Source organism: Gymnogyps californianus, chromosome 1, assembly GCF_018139145.2.
Source record: "Gymnogyps californianus isolate 813 chromosome 1, ASM1813914v2, whole genome shotgun sequence".
NCBI lineage: Eukaryota > Metazoa > Chordata > Aves > Accipitriformes > Cathartidae > Gymnogyps > Gymnogyps californianus.
In genome coordinates this window covers 181,692,913-181,713,828 of record NC_059471.1, presented here as the reverse complement: position 1 = coordinate 181,713,828, position 20,916 = coordinate 181,692,913, and the positions used below count along the sequence as shown (strand labels likewise).

At 40.1% G+C, this 20,916-nt stretch overlaps 1 protein-coding gene across 5 annotated transcripts; it reads left to right on the top strand.

Moving 5' to 3' along the window:
- Window positions 1-2,490: 2,490 nt before the first annotated feature.
- On the top strand, window positions 2,491-15,529 carry RXYLT1 (ribitol xylosyltransferase 1). Of its 5 annotated transcripts, none has more exons than XM_050901657.1 (6): window positions 2,491-2,518; window positions 3,652-3,822; window positions 4,851-4,953; window positions 10,802-11,116; window positions 13,286-13,456; window positions 14,546-15,529. In XM_050901657.1, the coding sequence occupies exons 2-6, from the start codon at window positions 3,750-3,752 to the stop codon at window positions 14,961-14,963; spliced, it is 1,080 nt and encodes a 359-aa protein (XP_050757614.1). In that variant the 5' UTR covers window positions 2,491-2,518; window positions 3,652-3,749; the 3' UTR covers window positions 14,964-15,529. The 5 variants fall into 5 exon arrangements, with proteins under 5 accessions (XP_050757614.1, XP_050757587.1, XP_050757604.1 ...); XM_050901630.1 differs by lacking the exon at window positions 2,491-2,518 and adding an exon at window positions 2,955-3,099; XM_050901647.1 differs by lacking the exon at window positions 2,491-2,518 and adding an exon at window positions 2,955-3,105.
- Window positions 15,530-20,916: the final 5,387 nt, after the last annotated feature.

Sequence of the window (20,916 nt, the reverse complement as noted above, 5' to 3'; positions counted from 1 at the left end):
ACTTTCAAGACACTGTATTTATGAAATGGTCTATAATCCAAACTCTTCTTAGATTAATCCTTCTTGACTTTCTCTTTTCAAGCCTCCTCTGACATTTTTATAAGAAACTAACTGCATTTGTGCGAGGAGAAGAGAGAACTTTCTAATCATCATTCAAAGCAGTGAAGCTGTGCAACAGGAAACCTGTGTTCCCAAATGATTTAACATTTTACTTTCTTCTTTGCCCTTCTTAATTCATTTCTATTACCCTCTTCTTTCCTTTTGGCTCTATGTTTATCATACTTTGATTATCAGATTCTGTTTTAAATTAAGGTCTTTGTACAAAAGTTTTCTATGAATTTTTGCAACTCAGCACATGGATCCAGTTACTGATACAGTCTAGAAAACAGACTGCAGTTAAAGCTGAAAATAGTTTATTTTAGTATCAACCACCATAGATACCATGTCTCTGATCTTCCCGAAGTTTGTGACTGTACCACTTCACTGTGCATTCACACAGATGCACTAAGCTAGAAAGGCAAGAGAGAAGCTCAGTCTTCATTTTGGAAGCATTTATCTGGTGCACTTTTTCCATAAAATTATAAATCACTATAACCAAAGCAAAGCGGCCATGATGCCTAACAGGAACAAGTGTATTGACCTGCAATTCTGCAACAGATTACCGCTAATACTGACAGGACTCATCTGCATTATATGCAGGTTTTAAATGGGTAGGATTTCAATATATAAAGGGGGCTTATAAGAAAGACAGAGAAAAACTCTTTACCAGGGCCTGTAGTGACAGGACAAGGGGCAACAGTTTTAAACTGAAAGAGATTGGATGTAAGGAAGAAATTTTTTACAATGAGGATAGTGAGACACTGAAACAGGTTGCCCAGAATTGTGGATGCCCCATCATCGGAAGTGTTGAAGGTCAGGCTGGATGGGGCTTTGAGCAACCTGATCTAGTGAAAGATGTCCCTGCCCATGGCCGGGTGTGACAGGTACACCTGCCCTGATAGAGACTGAAACTTCTTGACCCTTGAAGAGAAAAAAATACTAGAAGCTGAGGTTTGGAGGTCGAGCCGCCCTGCCCACATGGTGGAGTCGAGTTATGACCGTCACGGACACACTTTGGTCAAGAGTTGGGGTCTTCGGCCAGTGAGGACCCACATGACCATATTCGACCACAGGTCAGATTTGACTAGGGTATAAATGGAGCCCCGTCAGAGGGCAAATTGAGCTGGTCCTGCTGGCAGCAGTGGGTCTGCAGTTGGGGACTCTCCCCTTGGGTTGGGACGCCACCCAAGGTAACTCCTCGAGGTTCAGAGCCCTCATCTTATAGGTGAGTGAGTGTGCATTTTGAGTCATCATTCTGAAGCTCAAGGGATCCCCTAAGCTGGCCATGTAGTAACTTAATTCCACTTAACATTCCAAACCTGTAACTGATTAAATGCTGATGGAGTAATTAGTGTTAATTTTGTTTAATGTTTGAATCTGTAGTTTATCACTATTTAGTGGAACATTGAATGATTTTATTAAATCTCATTTTTAAGTTCAGCACTTGTCTAACCTGATTGTGTGAGCCTCTGCGACACTGGAGGGGCTGGACTAGATAATCTTTAAAGGTCCCTTCCAACCCAAACCATTCTATAATGCTATGGTTCTATGAAATCAGGGTTACATTTCGGATTAAGAGCTGGGCTGGAAGAATGTGATGAGTCAGGCTAATGCAGACAATCAGAAAGGGCTGTCAAAATAAAGGACTCATTGCTGCCTCTGTGGGTCATCAGGCTAGATTTATCGTTCAGTGAGTGTAAGTCATTAAATTAGATTTAGGCTTTGGCAGTGGGCTTTCAGTAGACTGAAAGCCTATTTCAGAAGGCCTGCTAAGGCAACTAGTTACATTTCAATTTGGAGCAAGCAGAGGTCGATCGAGTAAATTTTAGGGCAGGGTTAGAGCAAGGTTTAGTGTTCATAAGGGTAAAAAAATTGGTCAAGAAAAAAATGCTCAGATCCAGAGCAGGCTGCAGGGCGGTGCGTTGTGTTATAATCTATACTGTTCTAGACTCTCTCTGTGCTTCGGGTAGGTGAAGGTCACTGTGCTTTTGGCTACCGTTAGGTTCATGGTGTTTGAAAACATGCCGGTAGAGGCTTTACAGTAGTTGTAACATCTAGCCTTAAAGAGGACTCATGGATACCCTAAAAAAGAGCTTCAACTTTCTCTTACTATATAACATGACTCAGTTCGGACAGTCCACAGCTTTTCCCGTTATATAAAATTGCCATGACTTGACAGTGCTGTTCACCTGCCCATTTACAGTCCGGTTACACACCATCATCACACAGCTCCCCGCAGAAGGCTGCTGCTGGCCAGGACCACCCTTCCTCCCGCGCCCCCCGAGGCACCAAACCGCCGGGCACGGATGACAGGAGCTTCAGCCCACGCCGGGCCCGCACGTATCGAATGCTAAAGGCGACGCGTCGTTATGTACGTTCGGCAGCCTGACGTTGGCTGGCGCTCCTGAACCGGTCTTCGGTGCGTATCGATTCTGTACTTTCGAAAGCCGCTGGAAGCCCTCAGGAGGAGGGCAAGCCACGGCTGCCTGCTTCTCCGTGCCGCTGGGGCAGCAGCCGCAGCCAGGAGGCCTCCGGCACCGCCTGGACACCCCGGCCAGCGCAAGCGGGGAAGGACGAGGCCGGCAGTACGCGGCTCTCGGCTCCAGGCGCCGAGCCGCCATGGGGCAAGTGTCTTCATGCGTTCACCGTGCACCTGAGGCTGTCACGGCAATGCTCAGGGTGGGCTGCTGGGGCAGGGCCAGGTCATGGTGCGGGGGGCTTTAACCCGCTTCAGCAGCGGGCGAAGCCCAGGGCCGCGGGCGGAGGCCCCTCCCGCCCCAGCGGGCGCGGCTCCCGCCGCCGCCGCCGCCGCCTCACGGCGCCCCCCGCCGGGGCCTCCGCCCGCGCCGGGCGGGATGCGGGGCGCTCGCAAGCGGCTGTGCTCCGCCTTGATCGTCGCTTACGGCCTCTTCTCCCTCTACGCGGCCTACACCGTCTTCCTCCGGCCCCGCCGCCCGGCCGGCCCCCGCCCGCCGCACCGGGACCGCCGCGGCCCGCGAGGTGAGAGCGGCGGCGGGGCCGCTCCGAGCCGCCCTGCCGGGGGCGGGCCAGCCTGGCCGCAACCGGCGGCGCAGCTGGGGGAACGGGGGGCGGCGGGTTTGATGCGGGGCCGACGCGGTTTGTCAGCTCCTGCCTGCGCCAGAGAGGCCGCGGCGCCCTCGGCGTGGGGGAACGGCGGCGCCTCCCCCTCGTTGTTGTCCCCGGCCTGGAAAACCCGGGCCAGGCCGGGGCCAGCGCGTCGTCTCCCAGCGCCTCTGCTCGGCAGCGCCGCGGCGGGCGGGACCGGGAGGCAGGCCCTGAGGGAGAGCGGGGCCGAGGGCCCCCCCCCCCAGCCGCCGGGGCTGCGCTGGCGCCGACGGCCATTTCCCCAGTGCCTCTTGATGCACCGGGCCGCGGGCCCGGCGGCGGCGGCGCGGGAGGCAATGTACCCGGCCCGGGGTGGCGGGAGGGTTGTCAGGTGCTGCTTGAAGTTCTGAATTCAACAAAATTCGTCAGTTTTCTAAACTTGTAAATCTGTTCTTTTTATCTGAATTACTCTTCTGGGTTTCTTAGATCATGTTGCCTTGGGAAACGATGAGTGGAATCCATGGGAAGGGGATGAGAAAAATGAACTGGTTGCTTCTCAGCAGAGATACGAAGCTAATCTTAAGATGATAAAAAACGCAAGATCTCACCTAGAACAAACCAGTCTTAGAGTACAGATTTGGGGCAAAGCAGCAATTGGTAAGCAGCTGTAATCAATGTCTATTAATCACTTCACCTTTCTAATCTAGCACTTTTCTTTGCCTTTTTTTTAAATGACTAAAATTTATGTATATGATTAAATATATGGATATCTGTATATGAAGAGCGTTAAGGAAGGGGCAGCTGTTACTCAAATTTATGTTAATACCAATATAAGAGTAGTTAGACTCCACGTCGTTTGTATCCGTTCTTTTCAAGGCTGTTTTTCACATCTGTCAAAGAAAATGGCTCAAATGGTAGAGAAACACAGTTACTTTTTGAATCCAGTCTAGCTTACAGTACAAGGACAGGCCTCTTATTTGGTTAAACCAGAATATTTGTTTTTGTCACATTTACACTTTGAGAGATAGAGCATTGCACAGTGAGAAATATGGCATTTTCTGTACCTGCAGTACAGTACTACTGCCACTGATGAACTTGGAAATTCTTTTGTTGTAGAAGACACTGAGTTTCCTCTCTACCTAAACTGGGGGCGAAGGTCTTCTCAAGCTCTGTAACTACTGCTGAAGACATTTCATTGTTCTTATTTTAGCTTTTTTTAAGATGTAAAATTTTGCGCTTCAGTTGAACTTTCACGTAGCATTGTAGAACACATTGGTATATGCATTCCATCACAAAAATTTGATGTGTTTCACAAAAGCTTAAGAGAAGTATGCTTGTCCTTAAAATGCTGATTAATATTTGCTCATTTTTATGTGGTAAGTGTACCGGAAAGAGATGGTAACAGAAGTGGTAATGTGGTATATCTTCATCTACTGATATTTGGACAGCCAAAGAATCTTTTTAAATGCCCCGATGTGTGAAAAATTCATCTTAACCAATTTGAAGTCATATGGAATTTGGGAAGCCATGTCCATATTATATAAGAAGCTCTGACATTTCTTTCCCAAGTTCCTATGTTGTTATGCTTTTTCATTTCCCAGAAATACTTTCCTTTTATTTGCTAGGAGTGTAGAGTGGGCAAGACCCATGCATTCAAATTCTCCATCATACCTTCATTTATGTAGGTCTTTACCTTTGGCAGCATATTTTTGGAGGGCTTCTTGAGCCAGCTGATGTGACTGCACAGTGGAGAGAAGGAAGCCAAAAAGCAGGAAAAACATATTTCAGGTACTGGCTGCATGATGTTGACTTCAGTTGTGTTAACTTTAACAAATGATGCATTGGAAAGTTAAAGAACATGATAAGATGCACAGGTGCATTATTTTGTCTGTCTCAAAGTTGCAGTTATTTTAATATCAGTTGCAAATACTTGTTGTCATGTTTTGATAACTATGGAATATGCACACAACTTCTCATTCAAAATTATCACAAAAAACGGTTACGTTTATTCATGGAAACACATACTTGATAAAACCAGCAAATTCTAGCCCAAACATGCCACTATTAAAAAAATAGAAAACTAGGGAGCAATTTCATCTGCTGTTTTATGAAGATTTGTGTATTTGAAAGAAATGTGGAAAGACTTACAATGCTGAGAGGGAGAGACCTCGGGGGGCGGGGGGAAATACAGCCCTGAGAAAAGTCTTAAGAACTGGGGTTTGGGGCTCATAGTTGACTGAAAGAAGTGTGGAGTTGTGAGGCAAGATGTCTCCTGCTATTTGGTTTCCGTTGTATTCAGGGAAAAGGGACTTCACGCATTCATTTGTAAATAGGATTGTATCAAAACCATACTTTGTTTCTATTTATAACAAAAACAATCTGTGAGACCTAGCATCTGGTTAACTACTTGATTTGCAAAGCAAAATTTTATGTGTAAAGGAAGATTACACTTGAAGCATTGTTTGCTTTAAAAATGGATTTTGATCTGTGGTCATGCATGTTTTAAGACTATTGTCAAACGTTTTATATTATTTAGTGAATGATACAGAACTTTAAGGTCCTATTTAATACCATTTTTAAGGCTTTCTGTAAAGATACAGTGAAAGCTGAAAGATTTTTCATCTATTTGGCCAGTTTGCCAGTCTGCAGTAGTTGATCTCCTACAACATTTAGTCACTTGCACCAGGAGCCATCTGTTAAAAAAGTTTTCTTTTAAAGCGTAAATGATGTGCTTAAGTGAATTTAACTTCTGAGAAATGTGTTGCTTCAGAAAGGTGTTTTTTTCTTTGCACAGTGAGACGGGGTTCTAGTTGAAATTTGCAGATAATGTTTGAAGTAAATATGTGACTGTGAATTGAAAGGGGTTTTTTAAGTGATCACCAAAGTTTTTTGTCACTTTGAATTGTTTATCAATGTATCTGACTGTGTACATGGTGCAGGCTGTAGAATCTTCTCAGTAATGCCTACATCACATTCATAAGTGATTAAAAAATCTTCTAGAAAGACATGTAGGCTTGATTTAAACATAGCAATATTAAAGAGTCTGTCTTACATCTAAGGAAATAGATTAAATGACATACTCTTTTTAAAAAAAATAGCTGTATTCCTTGTCTGCAAGTATCACCTGATCCTACAAGACTAGGCAGTCAACTATGAATGATGCTACTGCATCTTGGTAGTCTCCCTGGCAGAGCAATAGAGCTTTCCATCCACAAATTTGGAGAAAGGATACAATACTTTCTTTGAATAGCGACCAGTGCCTGTAGTGTTACCTTGGTGGGAAGAGACTTTTTTGTTTCCAGAATTAAAATCTCAGAAGCTATAGAAATCAATGACACTCTACCAGATAGATTGTCTTCTTGGTATGGACACGAGGACTTTTTCAAGCCCTTGCTTTTCATGTTTATAATACGAAAATAATTTGCTGCACTTAATGAGTCTGTCACTTGGCTGATTATGGTTATTCTCTCTCTGGTGTGCCTGTTTCAGATGAATAATAATCTCACACGGTCCCTTAGGGTATGCATCTCTCAAAGAAAGATTTCTATACTAGCATTTAAATATCATCTTGTTACGTTTAGAGGAACCAGGGATAGTAGAGTCTTTATTTTAACTGCAACTTGGATGCTACATCCTATAAGAATATAAAGTTTAAGTTTGGTACCAGCATAACAGAGGTTAAAATTTGACAGACTAGTAGGAACTTGTTGTGCAAAGTATAGAAAATATGCAAATATAACTATTATTTTAATGATTAGGATTCTGAAATGAAGTAGCTGAAGTTCTACTTTTTACTCAAATTGGAAATGTTATTTTGTATTTTTTTGTGAGGAAGAATTAGTACATGATTTTGGCTGCTCGCTGGTTATAAGATTTTCTAGAATTGTTGACTTCTTTATTGCCTGGCTGAGGTAAATTATCTCCATTTGATTACTAGATGAGGCTAGAGGGAACTAGCTGAGGTGACATATATGGAGAATATGTGCTGCTGTGCAGTTTTTTGTGGTAAGTCTAATGATTGTTAAAACATCGAGTTCTCATGAATGTCTTTAAAGAATATCAAATATAAAGACACAAAAATGCCAAAATATCACTTGAACACAGTTGCATGAATAAGCCCATTTCGTATATTTATGATGGAGAATACACATATTTAATAGAGATTCTGATGGCTTCAAGTTTTTACCAAAGAAGTTGCCTAAAGAATACTAAAAGTATCAACTTCTGCATGAAATGCAGGGACATTTATTTAAAAAAACGAGTGGAGAAGGAACTGCATAGCTGTGCATTTTAGTGACACGTTTGCGTGTTCATACAAGAAGTAGGAGAGCAGGGTTTAGCACTTTCCTTGGCCTGAAGCAATTCACATCCTTCTGTCATCTAGGAGGATGTTGTAGAGCAGGGAGTGCCAAACTTATCTCTTATCGTGAAGTAAGAGCATTCCTAAATTTCTGTTGCACTAAGAGTCACACCCTCTCTATTTTATAAATATTCAGTGCTGCCTTCCACCAGTCCCTGTTAACCCCAGTTGTTCAGCAGTTCTTAAATCCCATTCTCCTATCCTCCTCGTGCAAATTGCAACCATCTTGATTCATGCCAGAATGAAAGCATGTTGGTCAACAAAGTTAACCAGCAAAGATTTCTTTACCTGCCAAAGGATTCTGCCAAGGATAGCTTGTGGCAATTTAGTTTCCTTAATAGCCTTTGGGGAAGCTTTTTGAAAATCCAAATACACTGTGTCTGCTGGATCCCCTTTATCTGTATTCTTACTGACACACACATAGATCTCCGTCAGATCAGTGAGACAGGATTAGTCATTTCCAGCAGTGTTTATCCACGTATGTGATCAGTGATCTTACCTTTTGATAAGATCTAGTGATCTTACTATTTATTACAGACTCTTCCAGAGAGGGAATTCATACTGACTGGTCTGCTCCAGAGTTCTCTCAAGTTGTTTTTGTAGACAGGAGTGACACTGCCAGAGCCCTTCTCATCAGGCATAGCGTCTCTTCATAATGACAGCTGCACACCTTTGCCAGCAGTTCTGCAATTTCGTGTTTGTGTTCCTTCAGAACTCTCAAGTCAATGTCATCCAGGTCCAAATCCTCCATTCAATATAATACTTGTGGTGTTTTACCTTGTATTTCTTGCTGAAGAGAATGAGTTAGGTGTGGGAATCTTTTCTGCTATGGCTTTGTTATCCCATTTTAAACCCTTTTTAAACTGTTGTCCCTCCAGTTCTGTAGTTGTCTTTTTGGTATATTTTTTATCTGTTTTGGTTTTCATATATTTAAAGAACCTTTACCTGTCAGCCAGAACATCCTTTTACAAGGTGCTTTTCAAATTGCTTTTAGCCTTAATTTTCTGTTTGCATTTCATGAGTAGTATTTTATGAGCTTTGGTGTCCTCCTTGTTTGGGCAAGCTTTTCATTGTTTTCAATGCTGACCTTTGCCCTTTGACAGGCTCCCTAACTTTTCTATTAAGCCATATGGGTTTTGGGGGGGCTGTGTTGTTTCCTTTTTGGATTGAGGCACACAGCATGCCTGGGCTTCTTATACAGTGCTTTTGAACAGCCTACAAGCTCCTTGGAAGCTTCTTGTTACTTGGGCTACTCCTTTCAGAGTTCTTTTCTTGATTTTCTCATTTTTAAGTAATTCCTTTATTGCATATGGAGTATCTCTATGCTGGGTGTATTTGGTGTGTTCTGTCCTGCTGCAGTGTTAAACTTAGTCATATTGCTATTACAGAATGGCTGTCTGTCTAACACCTTTGGAATTAGGTCTGGAAGATCCAGTCTGGAATAGCATCTTTTCATATGGGTTCTAAGACTAATAAGGAAAAACAGGGACTGTATAGGAAGCAGGTCATTTATTGAGTCCAAAAAATGTAATCTCCCCATACTATCCTTGATCTAGCCTTCATGTGAGTAGTGAAAATCTCTTAGTATTACTGCCTTAATTTTGCAGCTTCTGTAATCTCCCTTACGTTTCCCAATCCCGATTGTGTTCTGACTGGGAGTTAATAGCACAACCTTAGCACTGTGTTTTTATTATTAAAGTATGAGATTTCCATAATGTTTCTTTTTTCCCCCACTGTAATTTTATGCTGTTAAACTTCATATTTTCCTACACACAGTTCATTGCTCCCCCACCTGTACATCCTGTTATTCCTGTAAAGTTGATAGCCTCATAGCACTGTGTCCATAGATAAAACCCTTTTCCCCAGGTCTCTTTTTTACAAGGTGATCACTGGATTGACTACCTATCCTATTCACTATTTTAGGCATTCTGATGCTCAAGGTGTTCTCTCTTACGAATCCCAGTGAGACTTTTCTCATTGTCTGTTAAACTTTGGATTTAAGTCTTGACCCGACTTACATTTAATCTATTAGAATTCTTGATTCCAAATCATGAGTGTCATGAATCTTGGCTCCAAAATATGCCACTCCCACCGAGCCAGCAGCATGTCAGCTTAACTCAGGTTTAGAATATGCTTGCCTAAGGTCAGTCTGCTTCAGCTAGCCTCACTGGAGTAGTTTTACAACTTTTGCCGTGAATTTTCTTTCCCTCACTAAGCACACTTGAACTGAAACTAGCTGTAAATCTCAGCACTTCATGAGTTAAAACTCATGCTCGTTCTAAATTAAGTTTCGCTGGTAGCTGAAAAACCGTAGTAATGCAGCAGACCTAGAAAACTAACACTTCATTGACTCTTGGAAAAAAAAAAAAAAGCTAGTTTTTTTTCCCCTCCACTCTTTCCCAAGCTGTGTAATCACTAATCATTTGAGTTCAGTCAATAGTCTGTTAACACAGCAGTTAACTGAAGAGCAGGAGCTGGCAAACACTGATTTGGTTCATTGCAGTTCATAAATGGCTGTTGTCAGATACTTGTAAATGATTAGTGATTTAATGATTTTGCTACATGATTGCAATCCCTCTGTTAAATACATTGTGTAAGAGCTAGAAATGCAATTTTCTGCCTAAAATGTTTGTGCTTACTAGCTTATATGAGAGCCTCAAGTTTGACGTGGGTCACACAAGCAACATAAGTTTATATTTAGACAGGTACCTCTTGTGTTATAGATTCTACTCAGTATCAGATGACGCAGTGGTTTTTTGGTCTAACCTTAACTTATCCAAAATGACAGAGAAAAGTAGTATGCTAGACCAGCTAACTGTCCATTATAATGATACCTATTTTAGTATACTCTTATAGATTTTTGGGAGGGCCTCTCGTTCTAGTACAGTATTCATTGGTTATTACTGGAATTAAGAAAAAGTTTTACCTTTAGTGAACATCAAAGTACATCCTTTTTTTAAAGATGATTGATTTACCCACATTTTAATATTTGAATATGGTAGTAGTTCTGATTTAGTGACAAAATACCTTCTTTTCATTTAAGTCTAAATCTCCTTTTTCCTGAATAAAGATGAAGGCAGCTTTATTCCTGTGTTGAGCTGTAGATACTAACAACAAATGATTACAGTTGCACAATTACTTTGCAGTGTATTGCATTTACTTTATTGAAGGAAAAAAAAATCTCTGGAGTACAAACTGTGTAGTAAGGATGTTGAGAGGATTAAGGTCAATAATTTGTCTTAAGGGTGTTTACTGTTTGTATTTTGGTTTTCACAGCTTCATCACTGGTCCATCTGTAGTTCCTGGCTACTTCTCAGTTGAAGCTGAAAATGTTGTGCTGGTTCTGAATGGAAGAGAAAAAGCAAAGATCACTTATGCCACTCAGTGGTTGCATTATGCACAAACTTTAATTCAGACTCACAAAATACAGCATGTAGTGGTTGTGCTGCTTGGAAATGAGCAGTGCAACAATGAATGGATTCAACCATACCTGAAAAGAAATGGAGGATTTGTAAATCTACTCTTTGTTACATATGACTACGCGTTGGTAAACGAAGAAGATATTTTCCAGTGGCCTTTAGGAGTAGCTACGTAAGTGCTATAGACACACATTACAGTTGAAACTTAATGGTTATGCATGAGGTATGGAAAATACATCTGAACGTTACTGCTGATACCCAAAACAATTATAGTAAGTAAATTGTAGAACATGATCCTATTAATGATTTTCTAAATCAAGCGTTGGAATCTTTGGAAATTGCATTTAGCAATAAAAATGATAACAGGAAAAGAATGCTAGGATTGAGGGAGCTTTAAAAAAAATGAACTTGTGTGTGGTTGGGTTTTCTGTTTGTTTATTTTTTCTTCAGTAGATTTGCTCTTGAGATTTATCACAACTGCTGATGTAATATGTACTGGTGACATGGGGATTTAAAAGATATTTATGTAATTAAGTTCCAACTACTGCTTGCTTAGGAAAGGATGGGGATGGTACTGGTGGTACTTTTTTAACCCGTGTTACAGCTCTCAAAAGGAAATTGTATGCCTCCCATTTGGACTTAGTATACTCCAGTATCACAGTAATGTAAGCTGGCTTAACTGCTTACTCACATTTTTGTTATACTTCCTGCTCAAAATATTTATGTGGAGTAAATAAAGGTTTCGTTCAGCTAGATGCATTTTTACTCCTTATTAACAGACTTAATAGTGTTTTAGCTACTTACCATGGTAATGTAAGATGAAAAGAATATAGGATAATGTTCATATCTTGTGTTGAATTTGAATTCAATATCCTGTATTAAGCCAGCTGGCAAACTGTATGGCGTTTTTATACATAGCTTGAACTTGCTCGCAGTGTCATTGAAATACAGTAAATTTGGATTCTTGATGGTGTCAGAGAATTGATGGCATTGGAAGTTCCTAAGCAAAAAGAAGTTGAGTTTTGAGATGCAAAGATTAAGGTGACAGATAACAGAAAGCAACAACAGTTACAACAGCAAGCTGGGGTGCAAAGCTGGGTGGAGAAGGATAGATCAGGTATTCAGAACAGGGCTTTGCAGCCCTTACACGCTAACGGTTGTAAAAATTGTGGTTAAAGGTATGCAAATGTGCCAGATTTTCCAAATGAAGAGGGAAAATAAAGATGTAGAATCCTGTAAAACTATTTGGCATGAAGAAAAAAGGGTTCTCTGAAAGTGAGTGAATTAACATTCATCACGCAGGAGAAGAATGAGGAAAGGACTGTTCCATCAAAATTTGGGAAGGTGAAGAAATTGAATATGTCTTCAGAACCATTAATGGCAATGAAGAAATCACTATGAAGTAAAGTAGAGACTACCTTTGAAACCAGTAAAGAATTGGGATCAGGGTATAGCTTTTCTTACAAAAAAAGAAACAACAGGGAAGTAGAAGAACAGTGATCTGTCAAAAATAATAACATTAGAAGGAATATCTGTCTTAATTTGAGAATGCAAAGGAGCAGAAACTTTTTTAACATTCACCTGTTCCAGAAAAAATACTAACTTTATGTAATAGAAAAAGTTAGTGCCAGCCCTTCATCTGAAGCAGTGTTTCACTAGCTGTCGTGTTGACCAAAATAAGGGATGTAAGATTTGAGGAATCAGTCAAAAAAAAAGAAAAATGCCTGATGTGGTGAAAACATGTCTAAAAGGATGGCATACAGTTTCCATTGGATCCCAGGACTTTGCATTGTTTTTACTGAGTCCAAAAAGACAAGTTAAATAGCTTGTACGACAAGCTGTCTAGTAGCCAAAAGATTAGATTAATGAAGTCCACCCAGATCGAAGTGAGATTTTCCTTTGAGAGGTTACCAGTGGTGCTTTCAGTTGATAAGCATGCCCAGAGACTAAGGGAGCTGAGACTTAAACTCCATAGTTACCATTAACCTGGCCATTTCAGTCAAAACTAGTAGTTGGCGTCAGGAACAGCTGCTTTTGAAAAAGCATGTTTCTCAAGGACGTTTTGTAACATGCACACATAGTATCTGTGATGTCAAAAGAAGACGTAAGTATTCTGGAAAGTCTCTGAAGAGAGTGGTGGGGGCAAAGGGAATAAAGACCAACTTTTAGGACAAGACTTACACTGGTTTGCTTGTGGGTCTGTCTGTGTTTATAGATGTGGATTGGCAACAAATAGGTGGTTTTAGTCTTAGAATCTGCTGCAGTAGAGATGAAATGGTGCAAAATGTTTTTTGTTTGACATAAAACTTATAGCTGTCTAACGTATACGTTGTTTTTACAGCTACAGAAATTTTCCAGTTGTAGAACTCAGCTGGTCAATGCTACATGATCCAAGATCGTATCTATGTAATTTCTTAGGAACGGTTTATAAGAACTCTTCTAGGGAAACCCTAATGGAAATTCTGAAGCAGAATGGGCTTGACAAACTTTGCTGGATTGCGGCCAGAGAACAGTAAGACTTTTATTTACTTTGTGAAAATATTCAGACTTTTTTGCCTGGTTCATTATTACCAATCCTTTCTTGAGTGTTAAAAAATAGTACAAATAAAGGTAACCAGTCATAATTAAAACAGAGAACATTGCTGAGACTCTTTGTATAGGTCTTCATAACGTAACAGCCTTTCTGTTGCTGTATTTTATGTAAAGCACGTTTTTTAAATACATAGAAAAATCTCCTATGTATACTACATATAAAGACCATCTTTTTTTTTCTTATATACATTTGATTATGGTGGGAGAAGGAATATTTGTCTTGCACCTTGTGTGTATTAATGTCTTAGTAGAAGACAGACAGCTGTATTTTGTTGTGTTCCATATAAGAGAGTGGATTTAATCTGTACGGCATGGCTCTTTTTTATTTCAAGTAGGTAGAACAGATCTTTTGAGTAACAGGAATAGGGTTCTGATTGTATTTCTTAATTTTGCCAAGCAACACCTGTAAAATGTTTGATAGCAGGCACAGCAGTGCTTAGGAGGACCTCAGCTATGCTGGTGAAGAATCTCAGGAGATGGATTGTATCTGTGACATAAACTCTTATCTCACAGACGTTCTGAGGCACTTCAGGAAGATGGATTCAGGTTAACAGATTGCTTTACATCCTAACTTTTGAAGAGCAAACCTCTACTGATTTAAAGTGTTTGAGGCCAAAAAAAATGCATTAAGAAGTCCCTCAAGTGTCTCCCTGTACGTCTGTTTCTGAACTGTGCTGTGAAGTAAATTGACATATGCGTCATGCAGTAGATTTAAAATGGCGTTTCAATTTGCCTCTTACACTTCTAAGTATTAATAATTTCCTAAAAGGACCATATCTAAAAAGTGTTACAATCTATTTTTAACACTGACATTTTCAATAAATTTTTAGAAGACTTTAAGAATAGCTAAGACTAAAAGTAAAAGCCTATTGATTGTGTGTGTAATATAAAATTCTTACATTGACAGCATTTTCAGTTTTATAAATAATTGAAATTAAAGCATATCTCTGTTTTTTCATTGCAGTGCCTGTGGGAAAAATGTTAATTTTTAACCCCTTTACTTTCCTAGGTGGCAGCCTCAAGAAACAAATGAAAGTTTCAAAAACTATCAAGATGCCTTGCTGCAGAGTGATTTGACATTGTGCCCAGTGGGAATAAATACAGAATGCTATAGAATTTATGAAGCTTGTTCATATGGATCTCTGCCTGTTATAGAAGATGTAATAACACCAGGTGATTGCAGAAATTCATCAAAGTACCACAGTGCTCCATTACAATTATTAAAAACCATGGGGGCTCCATTTATCTTTATTAAAAACTGGAAAGAGCTTCCTGCTGTTCTAGAGAAGGAAAAAAAAATGAGCTTACAAGAAAAGATTCAAAGGAGAAAAAAGCTTATAGAATGGTATCGAAACTTCAAAGCATGGATGAGACAGAAATTCATTAATACTTTGGAAAATTCATTTTTGCCCAGTGATAAAGGATAAATTGTCCTTTTTGAAAATCTAGAATAGATTGAAAGCTTAATTTCCATTAACCTTCCGAGGAAGCTTTTATACAAAAGAAATCTCACAAGGCGGATCTCACAGGATCTGAAGTCAACAGAATTGTGCTAGCTTGCCCAAGAGCTCCGTTTGGTCCTCCATCCTTAACAATTTTCAGCGAGGTTGTTGACTTAGCAGGATGGTAGTATTTAAGGATGACAGCAATTTTATTACTGTTTTTACAATTTCCATGTTGGTGTGTGACCTGATAAATTTTTTTTTTAGGAAAATATCTGAGCATGTGAACTTGTTAAAATCCAATGTGAGTACAACAGTTGTGTTTGAAGAAAAAAGAATGAAAGCTGTATGGTACAGGGTAATTTATTATGTAGACTAAAGAAAAAAAGTATGATTATAGCAAAATTGCCAGGTTTAGCACAATCATTAAGATGTATCCTGGTAAGTGCTTGTTTTGAAAATGTGAACTGTTCACTTGATTGACATTTCATTTCCAAGAAAGTGGCCATAAAGCTAATTAAACACTGGAATAAAAATGTATATTTCAAGGTAAAAATAGAGAACTCTTTCTTAGAAGTATTTCATAGCAATATATTTCCCCTTTAATTTCAGATATCAAAATTGCTTTCTTTCATTTCTGTTTAGTCTTGGGACATACCTTTCTGAAGTTCTGCTGCAGGAGCATTCATTACCTGCATTTACAGCTGCACATTCTGAACACCAGGCCTTAAACATGAATCTGCTTGTAGCTTATCTGATTTCTCAAAATCTGCTGAAACTTGTCAACTCCAAAAGATAGCAGAAGTATAATATTGCATGTTTATGGTACTACACGTACAACAGACAGTTTCAACTTTTTTTGTTAAATGTAGCCAAAGGGATCTGTTACTGTCCTTGTACATCAGAAATGAGTGTGTGCTATTATCTTCAGTGTGTTTGGCTGAGCAGTGTTACTGCATACACAACATTGGCATACTAAAGGTGGTGTATTAGCCAGTTTTCTGTCTTTAAATATCAGCATGTCATATGGGTTCATTCTCATGCAGGAATTCAAAAGCCAGTGCAGCTGTACTGCTCAGTAATGTTCATTTGTGTAATGATATTATCTAGTTCTGGAATATGTATCACATAAGAGCACTCCTGTGGTTTGTTTCAGTTTTCTTGCATCCCTTCTGCGTAAGAAAAAAAAAAAACACAAAAAAAACAGAACATACAAAAACACTGGGTTTTAGTTTGCTGGCAGTGGATCATATTCACAGTGGCTGCTCTAGATCTGGGATAAGATACGTTTCAGAACACCTGGATTTTTAGGAGCTTGCATTCCATATGCTTAGTAGATACTCTGAGAAGACAAATAATCTAAATCCAAATAATCTGAATTGTATGTCTTAACATGAAGTTCCTGTGACTATCATCCACCCATTTTATCTGAAGCGTTGTGCAGTTGCAATACAATGCAAACATGCTCCATTCAGCTGAGACTGGAAGTACAGCTGTCATAATTCAGCATTGAGTTGATGAGCCCTGCTTAGACGTGGACCTTGTTAGACCAAATTTACAGTAAATTTCCGTACTTGAGGATCTGAGGTAGCCATCTGCACAGTAGTACACAGCACTTAGAGGGTTAGAGGAAGCTTGAGTATCTGCAATAGTGTGATGTCATTGCTGTAATTTCCCTCTAGTAGAATCTTTCTACACAAGCTACAAAACTGTGGAGCAAGGATCTAGAGCAGTGTTTTTCAACCTGTAGTCAGCAGATCCCTCGGCACTCCTGCAGGATTTCAAGGAGCTGCAAAAAACAGCTGAGAGAGAGGAGTCTTTACCGGTCAGCCTCGATTCTTATACAAGAGGCTGCAGCTCCTAAAAAATTGTAGTGGTATGCAAGTTGAAGTCTGGAAAACAGTTCAGTGTGTTCCTTGGTCATCAGTGGAAGAAACATGTTGCTCTTCATTTGTTAATTTCTAAGTAAACGTGTGAGTTTCTTTCCAAACTCGTGTGACAATTATATCTTAAGGGAGGCCAAGACATGCACCAAAGTTTTATCTGAATTTCACATGGCAGCTGCTTGCCTGCTCTTGGAGTTCAAAGGGAAGTAATTAGCATTTTATCTATATTTAACCAATTCAAATTCACCTGCTTCAGTCCAACAGGAATTAGTGCTAGAAGTTTTTTCTTGTGTTTTATTTCCGGTACTAATGGAGCAAAGAGAGCAAAACATCTTGAAGGCAGGGTTCCTAACACATTAGGCAAGTTGCTAGTATTTTAATTATTTCCTTATTCCACTGTCCAACTTGTGGGAGAGATTGTAGTTCTCCTGTTTTTACTTCCTAATCTTTTCTCATTTGGAAAAATTGTCAGCTCCGTGCCCTATTTGGATCCAGAGATGAGCAAGACAACAGAAGGGACCTTGGCAAAAAAAGGATGAGACTGAGGGAAGAAAGACAGTGAGGGGTGCAAGAACTCAGAGAGGAGGCCTTATCAGTGGTAGAGGAAACTGGTTTAAAAGAAGGGAAGCAGTTAAGCCACTGGCGAAAAAGATAGTTTATCCCCTGCATGACACGTCCAGGCAGGAGTAGGTAGTACCTGCTGTCAGTGAGAAGATGAAGAATCAATTCAGTTGTTTTAATACTGAGAGGAGAATGCATGCTCTGCTTTTGCAGTTAGCCCTCTGGTTCGAGACTGGGATGGTGAAGTGCAGCTTTCCAGAGCACAACACAAGGACTTGAGGCCTCTTATGACCGCACATGCTGTCTCCATCGGAGAGGGGGTTCTGCACAGAACCGAGCCTGTCTTGGGTCAAGAATGTCAATTGTAACATCAAATGTTACACAGATTGCTAATTATGCAGTATTTTGCATCATACTTGGATTTGTATGCGGAATATATAACTGTACCAGTTTCATTATCAGAGGTATTTCCTGCTGATGAAGACTTCACAAATTAAGCTGGATTGCCTCACTATAAGAAGAAACAGATCTAGCTTCTCACAATTTAGTGTAACTCTGTTTCTCGTACATAATTCTGAACCCATTAGGAGTGGCTGTGGACACATGGTGTAAACTGTTCAAAAGATCGGCTTCTAGAGAGTAGTATGTTTCCAAAGAAATGTAACCAGTCTTTATAACTGTTGGTAATCCTATAGATAAGGAAGTGGCATGCAAAGGATCTGGCTGCTGATTGCTTACCATTCTTGGACATTTAAGTTGTGATAGTGATATTCAATAGTTGGGTTTTCCAGTATTTTTAGATACTGTCTTTCAATGACTGAAACTTGATGCAAGGAGTGATACAACTAAGAGTTTTGTAGAAGCCTTTCTCACAGCAGTTACTAAGTATGAATTAGGATCGCTATGAGCTGGAATCACCAATTTCTCTCTTGGCTTATTGCCCTCACCAAAACACTTGCAAAACCACAGAAATAAAATCCTGTTACTTCTTGGCAATCCTTGCATGTTAGTAATAACCTCTAAGAGCTGGGCAAACTCAGAAGCAGCTTCCATGCTACACAGTCCTAAAATATTTCCAGGAATTCTTCCTACTGGGATGGGAGAAATGAATGACTGTTGAACAAGATTATGCTTATTTTGGCATGTTCATAAAGACTGATGTTGGGAGAGACAAAAGTATTTCAAATGCAATTCCAACCGTGCCCTAAGAAACTGTTGCTTGCAAGAAAATTGCTACCGTAAGGCATGTTAAGACTGCCATTTTCCAGTAGCTAAGGAGGAGTTTAATGTGTATGTAGTGCTGTGAATCCTACACAAAGGGTTTGAGGAATCAGCCAAAAAAAAAAGGTGACATGATGAAAATGTGCCTGAAAGGATGACGTACAGTTTACATTGGATCCCAGGACTTTGTGTTGGGTTTTTTTGCTTTCTGAGTCCACAAAGATAAGTTAAATAGTTTGTACAGTAAGCCCTTCTGGGATCAGTCCAAAGCGATGCTATAAAAACCATGCTGTGCAGCAAAAGTGACAGTGGTTCTAAACTCTTCTTCTCATCCCAGCAGCTTAGGCAGTTACAAAAAATTACGTAGATTTCTCACTAATCACCAGTCCATAAATCATGACTGATAATCCTCTTGATGAAGAAACAGCTTGCAAAAGGTCGCGTTACCGATTGGTACTTAAACTCTGCGGGTGGGTCAAATTTCAGGATTTCTTCAGTGTCTCCAACAAGAAAAACCAATAAATGGGTATGTATTTTTATCTTGTAACTATAAATTCTTTTCACGTCTTTACTGCTGATCTGAGCATGGAGGACTGCTTTGAGTGTTAAAATCTCTCCATGTGAGTCTAGTTTTAAAGAACATAAAAGCGGAAAAGGCACTAGAGGTGAAATCCGAGGGCCAAGAGGAATGCTAATGGGAAAAAGATGAATGCCTACATACATTTCTGATGTATTTAATTCAAAGTGTTTAAGAGAGAATGCATCTGAGAACTGGAACTACGCAGCAGTAAAATGGTGAGGCAAAGGGTTTCAGAACAGGCTCTGTAACCTTAGTCCCCTAGGGTGTGGTGCTTGAGTGTGGCTAATATTTTAAGTGTCTCTGATTCAAGATCCCATAAAGAGGCCTCAGTCTTCAGAGAAAACCTCTACACGCTTTGAAAATCAAGAACCTTTTAAGATTTCTCTAGTTGAGTACCCAAAAGCCGCTGTCCGGTTTTGAGAGGCTGGCCACACAGCCAGGTATTTGTGCAGTAACATCTCTCACTTCCTAATTGTGTTGAGTGCCGTGGCAGCACATGCTTTGCTATTCACATTTTCTTCTCTGAACACCCTTGGGACCTGAGTGCAACTCGGTGAATGCTGCTATACCAGAATACAAGATGTTTCTGATCCACAGTCCCACAACACAGATGTGTTTTGTCAAGCATGCCATGAAATAATATGTGACTCATTCTCTCAGCCAGTCTTACAGCAGCTTAATCACAGAAGGATAGTTTTAGGTAAGTATCCTCAAATTGCTTCCTACTTGATATTCTGCACCGTCCCATCTGACAGGGCAAAATTTCTGGGTTTCAGGTGACGGCATTTGCCTTTCCTATGGTCTTCATTTTTTTCATCTTCAGGAATATATCATTTGTAGCTTGGGCTGCATTTTTAAAACAAACTGAACAGAAAGAAAGTAGTATGCACAGTTTCCATTAAATGTGTTTTCAGAAGATATGAGATGCAAAATAAATGCATCCAACAGAAATGAGTCATTCACTAAGATCCAGATGAAGACACTGCCCATTGAAAGACAGCAAGTTGTGCAGGTGGCCACAAATAAAGAAAAATGAATCTCTAAATGACTGAAATTAGCCTGATTCTTTCAGATGAAGTTATTCAAACAGCATAAATCTGTTAAATGTCATATTTTGAAGTTTGCTATATATCAAAGGAGTTTTGTTCAGGGCCCAAAACGCAAGGTTTCTACATAAGTGATTTCTTTCTTTTCATGTTTTTCCCTCTGCAATGGAGTTCTTTTCTGAAGAATAAGGGTAGTCCCTGGCCATGAGCAGAGATCTGCCTTAAGTGATACTTACATAGGAGATGCTGAAACGTCTTCCTCTGTGGCTGCTTATTTACTACTTTTTAGTATTCATGATAACCCTTGTCAGCAATGAGGCTGCCACGGTGCGAGATGCTAAGACACAAAATACTCTGGGACGTGAGATACCCGGTTTCAAGCCTTTGGTCCAGCTTGGGCAGAGCAGGGACACTGTCACCGCCACTGCCCAGCTGCCGTTTCAGAAACACGATGACAGGGAAGGTCTGTGTTGAATGTCTCTGCTCCTACTTTTGACTGGGGAAAGGAAAATAAAAAAAGTTACCTTTGTCATGGTAGAAAGCTGGGAATAATAAACAAATCCTGAAATTTTGTATGAGACATGAAAACAGTCCTATGCTGTAGAAGACAGCGTAAGCCATCTGGCTCTGAAGAAACTTGAAAG

Coding starts and splice junctions, on each gene's coding strand:
- RXYLT1 (XM_050901639.1), top strand. CDS start 2,955: ATGCGGGGCGCTCGCAAGCGGCTGTGCTCCGCCTTGATCGTCGCTTAC. Junction 3,109..3,651: donor CGGCCCGCGAGGTGAGAGCG/GCGGCGGGGCCG, acceptor TGGGTTTCTTAG/ATCATGTTGCCTTGGGAAAC. Junction 3,823..4,850: donor TTGGGGCAAAGCAGCAATTG/GTAAGCAGCTGT, acceptor TCATTTATGTAG/GTCTTTACCTTTGGCAGCAT.